General features: G+C 52.1%; 1 protein-coding gene across 1 annotated transcript; it reads right to left on the bottom strand.

The window, feature by feature from the left end:
* Positions 1-1,337: 1,337 nt before the first annotated feature.
* Calhm1 (calcium homeostasis modulator 1) lies at positions 1,338-4,029 on the bottom strand. Its single transcript, XM_041660755.1, has 2 exons — positions 3,478-4,029; positions 1,338-1,832 (listed from the first exon to the last, which is right to left on the bottom strand). The coding sequence occupies exons 1-2, from the start codon at positions 4,027-4,029 to the stop codon at positions 1,338-1,340; spliced, it is 1,047 nt and encodes a 348-aa protein (XP_041516689.1).
* Positions 4,030-10,758: the final 6,729 nt, after the last annotated feature.

Raw genomic sequence — 10,758 nt, 5'->3', positions numbered from 1 at the left:
CCACTCTGGTGTTGGAAGTCCAGGTCTCCCCAAAGCTTTCTCTTACATTTGTTTCTCCAAGCACTTTCTGGCATTCTGTCTTGAGCGGAAGTCCCCCCTCCCCCGCACACCAATGCCTACTCGGTTTGTGTTCATCTGGTCCCTTCATTCAGGGCTGGAGTCGTGTTCCACTGTCTCTTCCCTGCCACCCGGCCCCGGGGCTCCACGTGAGAGTGGAAGGATGATGGATGAGGGAAAATGAAAACGGGAAGGTCGGAGTGAGCTCTGAGGTGGGCAGGGCTGAAAGATGGGAGCCTGCACCTCTCTTTCCTTTGCTTGGACAAGATTCCTGTCCTTTGGCTGGGGTCAGGGGAGGGGAGAGCAAGCAGCCCAGGACCTCAGAGATGAACACGCACATTAACCACACTGCCCCGGATGTCCACTATGTGCAGCGTGAATTTATGCATGGGGAACCCGTGAGGTAGATGGCCCTCTCCCTCTTGCACAAACGAGGAAACTGAAGCCCAGAAAATGGGGTGCTCGGCTAGAACCAGCATTTAACCCTGCTTTATCCCACCCTAGTCTTTACTTCCCCTCTTAGGCAACACCCTCATCTTCCCTACACCTCAGGGCAAGTTCCTCAGGGAGCCTATGAGAAAATAAGAGTTCTTCAGATTCCATTTCTCGCTCTCAAGCCCCATGGTGGTCTGTTTCCCTAAGACTGTGTGAGGATGTTAATTTGGAACTTGGTGTGAGGTAAACGTGGGGTCTGTATCAAAAGCTGTCTAATGGCCCCCTGTGACACATACTGTGGTCTCCCTCATGTGGTCCTAGGTCTCGGCATCTTATCACGTGTCCCTCAGGCGTGTCACACCAGCTGAGTGTGTGACATTCAACCCATTCTATCTTACTGACTAAGATTAGGAGAGGGCTGCTTGTCCTCGGATTTTTGAGCCAGAGCACGAGGGAAGTCTAGAGCAAGAGGAAGTGCTGGGGTGTCGACTTTGGAAGCCGAACTGGAGACAGTGAGCTGGGATGGAAGGAAGAGCATCACAGGGAGGCTGGGGAAGGGACTCGGGTACCAGTCCTGATATGACGCATCCTGCTCCCCCCCCCCCAGACCCGGACACTTATAATACTGCAACAGCAGGAGGTGAGGCGCAGGGTGACACTGCTCCTGGGTCACTGGGGCAGCATCACAGCTAGGGAGGTCCTTCAGCCCTAGGTTTCCTTTTTCACAGTAGCAGGTAAATGCCTGGACTTGGAGCTGTGCCTCAGAGTTGGTTTTCCGTCTACGTTGAGGGGGCAAAGGGCCGTGGGTTCATATCTCTGCTCCTGCCTCTGCAGTCAGTGACAACTCACACTTTGCTGAAGTAGGTGGCCACCTCCTTGCGTGGAGGCCGGGGCTCACTCCCAGCCCAGCCATTGCCCATCAGCGGTGCCTCCTGGCCCAGGCGCAGTGGAGGTTTACATTCGTGCCAGCTTGTGAGCAGCTTGTTCATGGTGCCTTGGTCCGTGATACCACGCAGCTTCTCCTTCTCTTCCTCCGTCCTGTCAGAGGGGCTCTGGGCAGCCTCCGCGGTTGTGGGTGTGGCCGTGGCCGTGGCCAGCACTCCGTGGGTGTGTCCCAGTTCCAGGTCATGGTTCATGGCTTCAAAGAACTGTTGGATGCACACCTTAGCAAAGGCCTTGGCGTGCTCCGTGCATGTCTCATCAAAGAGCTTACGCTCGATGTCGATGTAGTGCGACCAGTACTTGCTCTTGAGAAAGGCGGCCTGGGTGAAGCAGGGCCTCACAGAGCGCACCACAAATGCCAGCAACGTGGTCAGCAGCACAAAGGACCAGCCCAGCGCCTGTGGGGAGAGGTGGACGTCAGCAGACCTACCTGCCCAGACCCCTAAAGGGCTTCTCTTCTACAGAGGAGAGCAGCCGTGGACCATGTGACACCACCTCTTGGCCTCTATCTCCCCATGTGTAAAATGGTCACATACTTTACCTCACAGGAACCAGATCCTGGGAGCATAGACCATGCTGCTTTGGCGAGGCACTCAGTGGACAGGAGTTAACTCCACACCCCAGAGTGAGGCCTCCTGGGTATGAATCCTGTCTCCACTTGATCTTTCTGTGTTTTGGTTTCTCTACCTCCAAGATGGGGCTACTGGCAGTAACACCTACCTCTCAGGGCTTTATGAGAGTCAAATGAAATCATGAGTGTAAGACAACCTGCATATAACTCTGTTAGACATGGTGGCACCACTTGGGGCCATGCCTCTTCCTTCAGAAGATCTCTCCTGGTTCTCCTGGGGCCTATTAGGAGCCCTGGGGCTTTCCTCCGGCTTCTGGGAATGACACCAGCCCTAAGTGAACACTCCCTCCACCGGTCTGAGCTGGACTCTCAAGGAATTCCAGAGACACCCTGGACAGTCCCCGAACTCCATCGGAGAGAACATCTCTGAGAGTAGTTCAGCGCAGGGCCCAAGGCAGGACCCTCCTGACTCCCATCTCCACAGAGAAGGGTTGGCACAAGTCAAGGAAGTGGGGGTAGGGGTAGGTGTGGTGTTAGGGGTGCCCAGTGGCTGCCGTGGGGGCGGTGGGAGAATCCAAACATCTAACTCAGTCAGGGGGCTGCTTTCCATGTTGCTCACTAAGCCACTGGGGTCACAGAGGACTTGGGTTTTCTCATGTTTCAAGTGATTTGCTCTCTTTTGACAATCTGATTTCTAGATAAAGTCATTTCTAAAGTGACTTCATAATTCAGTCTCTACAAGTCACAGGGGCTTGTCTACAACCAGGCTGCCTGTGGCCTCTGGGGGGACCTTCCAGCTTCCACAGTGTGATAGTTTAAAAGCCAAGCGGACTGACAGTGGCTCCAGGCAGGACCTGAGGCCTAGGGTGATGGGGCAAGGGCCCATGGATGGTGTAGACAGTCACAGTTGGAGAGGTCATATGGGTGGTGACAGGGGCTGTACAGGGAAAAGCCTCCCCAGAGGGGGGGTCTGCACTGGCCAGGGCAGAATGTGCATGTTTCTCTAGCCCCACTGGAGCAGACACTGCCTCCTGCCTGTCCCCTTCATCACACAATTCATTGCCCCAGGACGTGATGAACAGGTGGTCCTTAAAGCCTGCTCCCAACCATCGTCTCCCTCACCCTGTTCAAGATACCCAGACCCTCAGCTTCCACTCCCAGAGCAGGGAGGCACCAGCTGGGGGCATTTGCCAGGGAAATGTACTCAAATGGCTTAGCCTCCCACCGGCCTGGACCTGGGAAAGGAAATGAATGCAAATTTCTCTCAGCCTCTCAGCTCTGAGCCCAGGATGGAGGAGGTGGGAAACCATACACGCTCTCCAGGTAAGCTGGCTGAGAGAAGACATGGGCTCTGCCTTGAGTCTCAGCTAGGAATGTTTGCCTCAACCCACAGCTGCCTGAGGGAAATCCCCACTTTGAGAAGGGACCTTCCCAGAGGGACCTTGGCCTGTGAGGAGACCCAGCCCCCTCACCTGAGAGATGCAGCGCAAATACCGCACGGCCACCTCTCGGGCCAGCAGCCAGTTCCCATCATAGATCTCAGGGCAGGGTACGCGAGCCAGCAGGCGAGCCAGTTCTGTCGCAGGAAGGCCAGGCACCAGGCTGCCATTGCCTAGTGTGGCCACTGGCACCGCTGTGCAGAAGGCGCAGAGAAAGCACTTGCCATCCAGCAGTGTGACGGCCACCCAGACAACAGGTGCAATGAGAGCTCGCTGGGCCATGGAACAGAACATGTAGCGTAGCACGGCGGGGTCCTTGGCCCGACGGCCCGCGGGCCGCTTCCACTCTTCCGCTAGCATGGAAATGTTGTTGTTCATGACTAGGCCAAGCAGGAAAAGCACCAGGGGAGGCGTCAGCAGGATACCCATGCTGTAGGCCATATTGTAGCCTGGCAAACAGGGGCAGTTGAAGTCAAAGGCAGAATACATCTGGGCACTGGCCAGCGCCATGATGCCGCAGATACCGTTCATGAAGGACTCTTGGTTGGACTGCAAAAACTGGAAGATCATCCGAAACTTGTCCATTGTGGCCTGCGAGGGTCCTCAGCCTCTTCCCTTCTCACTGTGGCTTCTGTGGCTTCCCAGACAGTTCCTTGAGCCACTCTGCCCACTGGGCAGCCACCTCATGACTGGGATCCGGGCTGGACTAGCCGAGCTCCAGGCAGCTGATGAGATCACTCTGACTCGGAGGAGCCTTCCTACTACACAGGTGCTGGCAGAGAGGGCGCAGCTTGACCAATCCTGTGGGTACAGTCAGGACTGTGTCCCTCCCTCTGGCTTCCCGCCCCTTCTCTCCAGCTGCCTGCAGCCTAGAGAGTCACAAAGCTATACCTGATGAGGACCGCTTTTCTTTGGGTGCGGGAGGGAGAGGCAGATGAAGTCAGGCTGGAGTTTGAGAGGCTACTGGGCTCTGGGGAAACGTATCATTTCTCTGGGCCTTTCTCCTGAGTTCTCAATGCAATGTCAGGACCCCAGGAAGCTCTTCCATCAGCTGAAACAATGATAGATAATAAGATGACAGAGAAATGATGGTGGGGACAGAGGCTGTGGCAGGCAGTGATAGTTGGATATTACTCATAGTAGGAATGAGGTGGCCACTCAGAGGTGACCCGTGAGTGTGGCATACAGCAAAACTACCTTGGCTTTTCTTTCCTTTCTCTTTTCGAGACAAGGTCTCCAACTCATTATGTAGCCAAGAAAGATTCAGAATTTTCCAATCCTCTTGTCTATACCTCTCGAATGTTGGGATTACGGGCTTGTGACATCACACCTGGCTTTGGCTTTGGGGTTGGATTGAACAGTTTGCCTAAGTCAGAGTTGCAGCCGGTTTCACATCTGTGTCTCTGTGGATGTGTCTGTGTTTGTGAGTTGTGAGTGGCAAACCCTTCCAGGCTCCTTCTACTTCCACACCCCTAGACCCACAGGTGACACCGTTTCATGATCAGAGAGAGCCCTGTGTGTTGAGCCATCCAAGGGGAAGGCTCCCTTTGATCCTGCAGCATCCAGATAGGTGTGTCAGATCTGGAATCATCTGGAGATGATTCCTTGTCTGGGGCAAGGACATCAGAAAGAACCTCCCCTTGAGTTTCTGACTGTGGTGCACTCAGTGTGGCGTCTGTCTGTGTACAGAGGTGTGCTTGTAGCCACACTAGCGGTCTTCTGCCTGCATCTTTGTATTTCTGACAAGACCTGCCATCACCTCAGCTGGCTTGTGTGCACCTTGCGTGTATTGTGTAACCCTTGTACAATTCTGTGGGATAGAATTTTTATCACTTTACGGAAGTGAGGTCTGAGACTCAGAGAGAAATCTATTAGCTAAAGGCCACCAGGTCATCAGTGGAGAGATGTGACTGGAGCCCAGGTTAGCCCTTGAGGGTGGGAGTGCAGGGTGAAGAAGGGCAGGGAAGGCTTTTGTTTGTTTGTTTACTTTTGTTGTGTTTTTTTTTTTTTGGTTTTTCGAGACAGGGTTTCTCTGTGGCTTTGGAGCCTGTCCTGGAACTAGCTCTGTAGACCAGGCTGGTCTCGAACTCACAGAGATCCATCTGCCTCTGCCTCCCGAGTGCTGGGATTAAAGGCGTGCGCCACCATCGCCCGGCTACTTTTGTTGTTATTGTTTTAACTTCTGGTTGGGTCAAGTTTGTTCATTGAGTGGAAAGACTGCTGTGTCATAAATAGGACAAGAAGACTATTGCTTCCCTCAGCTACAGGCTAGGTGTCCCTGGGACAACTGGAGTCCCTAGGTTGGTGACCTCTGGAAGATTCTCGCTAAGGACTCCTCCAGAAGACATGCACCAGAGGTGAGCGGCACGAGGGAGATCCACAAAGAAGGTGTCTCTCTTTGGACATCTGCTGTATGGAAGACAAGGGTCTCAGCAGCTTCCAAGGCTTGATACTGCCCCAGGATGGCCATGGGGTGGGTCTGGGTGGCTCATGAAACCAAAAGAGGTTTCCAGCACCATGTGGACTCTCTGCCTTGTGTACAGGTATTGGACACAGCTGCCTGTTTGTAGCAATGAAGGGTCAAGAATTCCACAGTGGTTGGAGGGTACCTGCCGTAGCCAGGTTACTTGCAAAGTCTTGATGGGCCATGACATTCATGGGTCCTACATACCCTGTGAGGGTTGGTGCTGCAGCCACCCTTCCCCCAGGGTCTACACTTCAGCTCCCAGCCGCCTTTCACTCCTCAAACAGGGACAAACTTTTCCACCTCAGAGTCTGTGTAAGCACTCTCCGTGTCTCAGGGGGATGCTTCTCTTCTTCCCGGTAGACATTCCCGTTTGTCTTCAAAATAAATTATCCATTTATTTATTTAATGTCTGTGCATTTGTGTCTGTGCATCACTTGTGTGCCTGCTGCTCTCAGATCTCTTAAAATTGGGGTCACAGATGGATGTGAGCTGCCAGGCAGGTGCTGAGAACTGAACCCAGGTCCTCTGGAAGAGCAGGCAGTGCTCTTAACTGCTGAGCCATCTCTCCAGATCCTCCTACTTATCTTTTGTTTTGTTTTTAGAGGTAGGATTTCACTATGTAGCTCTGGCTATCCTAGAACTCACTATGTAGTTCCAGGCTGGCCTCAAACTCAGAGATCCGCCTGCCTCTGCTTCCCGAGTGCTGAGACCAAAGGTGTGTGCCACCATTGCCTGGTTTTCTTCCTTTCCATCTTTAAGAGCCACTTTTTTTTTTCTCTTGAGACAGGGTCTTCCTATGTAGCCCTGACTGTCCTTAAACTCCCAATGTGGACCAGGCTGGCCTTGAACTCACAGAGATCCATCTGCCTCAGCCTCCAAAGTTCTGGAACTAAAGGCATATGCCACCATTGCTGACCTTCAAAATTCACTTTAATGTTATCCCCTCCCATTTATTTGTTTATTTATTTGACAATGTGTTATTGGTCTTGAACTCACCATCCTTTTGCCTGTGTCTGGGATCACAGGGATGACACGCCTGCCTGATAATGGTCCCTCTTTGAAGGGATCTTCCTGAGCTCTCGGCTTAGCTCCATGTCTCGCTGTTTCTCTCTCTGTATTTCTGTCCCTTTCTCTTTGTTTCTGTCTCTCTGTGTCTCTGAATGTCTCCCTCGTGTGTGTGTGTGTGTGTGTGTGTGTGTGTGTGTGTGTTGTATACACAAGTTGAAAGATATTTGGTGGCGCCACCCTGGCAGGTCTCCTGGTGGGTGTGAGACCTTGGAGGGTGGGAGACAGACAGATATGCCATACAGTGAGAGTTTGGGTATAGAGTTTATTTAGTGGGTATTGGGAACGGTACAAGAGTAACGGGTTTGGAGGGGAGGGGAGAAGGGGAGAGAGAGAAGGGGGGACAGAAAAAGAGGAAAGAGAGAGGGGAGAGAAGAAAGAAGGGGGAAGGGGAGAAGGGTGAGAACAGTAGTTACTCTTCAGAAGAGGGATGGAGAGAGAGAGAGAGAGAGGTTCAGCTTGCTTGGGTGGGGAGGGGGAAATTGGGGGAGCTTGTCTCTTAAAGGGACAAGGTACCCAGGTGGCAGGGAAGACCAGCAAAATGACAACACGAGTGACTGTGCCCATGCACATGCACACAGAGGTAGAGGTCAGAGGTAGAGGTCAGAGGTAGAGGTCAGAGGTAGAGGTCAGAGGTAGAGGTTGTTGGCTGTCCTCCTTTGTCACTCTCCTTGCTGGGGGGAGACAGATTCTCTTGCTGAGCCTGAAGCTTACCTTCTAAGCTGGGCTCACTGGCCGCCAATGAGCTCTCAGGGTCTGCCTGTCTCTGCCTTCCGTGGTTCCTAGCATGCAAACCCATGCTGGACTCTTACATGGCTGCTGGCGATTTGAACTCGGGTTCTCATGCTTGCAGAACAAGTGCTGAGCTGTCTCCTCAGTCCCTTATTTCAAACATAGCTATCCTGAGATGATGTTTATTTAATATCTGAGGCTCCCTTTGGACCACATAGGCTAAAGGTCTGCATCTGTTTTGTCTACTATTCTTTTTTAAAAGATAGCCAGGTGGTGGTGGCATACGCCTTTAATCCCAGGACTCGGGAGGCAGAGGCAGGCTGATCTCTGTGAGTTCGAGGCCAACCTGATCTACAAGAGCTAGTTCAGGACAGGCTCCAAGGCTACAGAGAAACCCTGTCTCGAAAAACCACACAAAAAAAAGATATTTTATTTTATGTGTATGAGCATTTTGCCTGCATGTATATACATGTGCCCCGTGAGTGCCTGGTACCCTGAGAAAAGGGCATTAGACCCTCTGGATCTGGAACTACAGACTACACACAGCTGTGAGTGGCCATCAGGGTGCTGGGAACCGAACCCAGGTTCTTCCTCTAAAAGAGCAGCCAATGCTAAGTACTCAGCCATCATTCCAGCCCCCTTGTTCACTATTCTATTTCCAGTACTGAGGACACTGTCCCTGGTACTTACAGATGTTCAGTTAATAAGTGCTGAGCGGACACCCCAACGGGTGGTCACAGGAAAGGCTAAATTTGAGGGGAGGTGAGACTCAGAACCAAACAGGAGGCTTTCCTGGAAGGTTTTAGTTTCCCTTCCGTGAGGGTCTGGGAGAAGAGAGGGCTAAGGGCCTGGTGGATGTTCAAAGCTCACTGCCCAGGCAGCTGCTACTGTTAGGTAATGCATTGTTGCCTCTGTCGGGCCCCCACCTCTCTGTAGGTGGATTTTTCTGTCCTGCCAGTCAGTTCTGTCCCACCAGTTGTTCCCCAAATACTTAGTTCAGAGACTGAGTATTAATTATAAATGCCTGCTGATAGCTTAGGCTTGTCTCCAGCCAGCTCTTACAACTTAACCCATTTCTGTCTTTGTGCTGCCCTGAGGTCTGTGAACTTCCCATGTTGTTTCTTCCGCATCTTGCTAGTGACTCCTCAGACTCCTTAGACTCCGTCCTTCTTCTTCCCAGCATTCTCTATGCCCCTCAGAATCCTGCCTAGCTATTGGCCAATCATCTGTTTATTAACAATGAGAGCAACACATTTTCACAGCATACAGAAGGATTATTCCCCAGCTCCTGTCTCTCCAAACTATTTCTCACCTGTTTTCCCTAGACCTTCAGGGACCTGCACCCCAACCTTACTCTCACCTCTTCTAAAAGAGACCATGAGGCAAAGAAGGGGAGAGGTTGGGTGCAGCTGGGTGCACAGCAGAGTGCCTTCCTCTTCTATGAGATTTCCCAAAGCATTTAGTGTGGATCTGACTCCCCTGCTTCCCTTGTGCTCCTCGGTCCCAGAATCTTTCCCCACACAGAGATGCGAATGGCTATTCCTTTATCAGTACCACAGACTGGGACAGGATCCAAGTCTCCACCTGTCTTTATAGTTCTGGAAGGGATAGTTAGTGGCTTGGGGATTTGTGTGACTCCTCCAGAACCCCCCTTGAAGTCTCCTTCCTTCCTGGCCTGTTGCTGTGCTCGCTGCTTCTTGATTATTCTTTTCTCTCTTCAGCTGATCCTCTTCCTTACCCTAAATGCTGCCTGGCCTCACTCCAGCCTTCCTCTCAACCATCCTATCCATTTCTGTAGCCCTCAGCATCCTTTGCCTAGACAAATCCCAAGTCACACCCCTGCTTGATCTTGTCACTAAGCACTCGCCTTGCTCCCTCAGTTGCTTGTACATAGCACGGAGTATTAAGTACTCCCTGGAGATGCCCACATGTCCCCCTCCTGGGAGCAGATGTGGGGGCTTTGAATGCCCAGGAGGCATAAGATGAAAAAGTGCACAGCCAAAACTGGCGATACCCACCTTGCTCAACTGGATAGTGTGACTCCTCCCTTGTGTCCAGGACAAGGACAGGGAGGGTGCAATCCAGGATTGGCTGAGACTTGAGGAATGTGTCTGGGCCCCCAAGATAGCTAGCTACTTTCCTTAAAAGGAAGGGTCTTTAGGAGCCAGGTGAATCTGTTACCTGTGTCCCTCATTCTTAGCTGGGTGGTACCTGTCGCTCGAGACATCTCACACTGGCAAGGCTGTGAGCGAAAGGGAGTATGGGTGGATGATGGTAGAGAGGTTTGGGGCCTGCAGCTGTATTATTGGGGCCTAAGAGGGTGAGAGATACCTCTCATGGTAAGGCAGAAGAGCCAGAGAAGGTGTTGTTGGGCTAAGGCTCAAGGACCATCACTAGATGGACTTCCAGTGTTCTTTATTCCTGTCAGGCTGCACTGGGGCCCCTCTGCTTGGCTGTGAGTTCACTCATCACGTCCCTACCTTCCACTCCAGTCCAGAACATTCAGGAAGGGAGGAAAGTGTCCCTCTTGTACTTGTACTCTGGGTCCCCAGCACCCCATGAGTGTTGCCTCGTGAGAAAAGGCAACAGGTTCCAACTTCTGCCAATTCCATTTTTGTGCCTGCTGTTTCCTCTTCATTTTGCTTTCTAAATGTCAAAAAAAGTCCTCTTTCTTAAGACCTAATCACACAATATTGCTACAGTCCCTCGGTCTAGAGCGTCATTGTCCCCTGAAAGGCTTCCAGGTACATGGCTTGTCTCTATTACATTGCACCGTCTGCTTCAGATCATTGACATCTCTGTCCCGCAAACAGTGATCTCTCTGAGGTCACCTTAAAGTGTTTCTTGTCACAGTACCACATGCAGGAGGTGCCCCATAAATGTTCAGTGTGAGAAGGAAGGAGTGAGAATTACCGTTGATGTTTTTTTAATAACCTCATGTTGCTTCCTCCGAGAGCCCAAGGCGGCCCTCTCCCAGCCTTCTTTCCCAGGGTGCGAGCTCACCCACACACGTGGGCTATCACCGAGTTCTTTTCTCCCTCTCTCTCTCA

Source organism: Microtus oregoni, unplaced genomic scaffold (genome assembly GCF_018167655.1).
Source record: "Microtus oregoni isolate MIOR12 unplaced genomic scaffold, Mior012 000012F_ref0000307, whole genome shotgun sequence".
In the NCBI taxonomy this organism is placed as follows: Eukaryota; Metazoa; Chordata; class Mammalia; order Rodentia; family Cricetidae; genus Microtus; species Microtus oregoni.
This window is presented reverse-complemented; position numbering and strand designations above follow the sequence as displayed.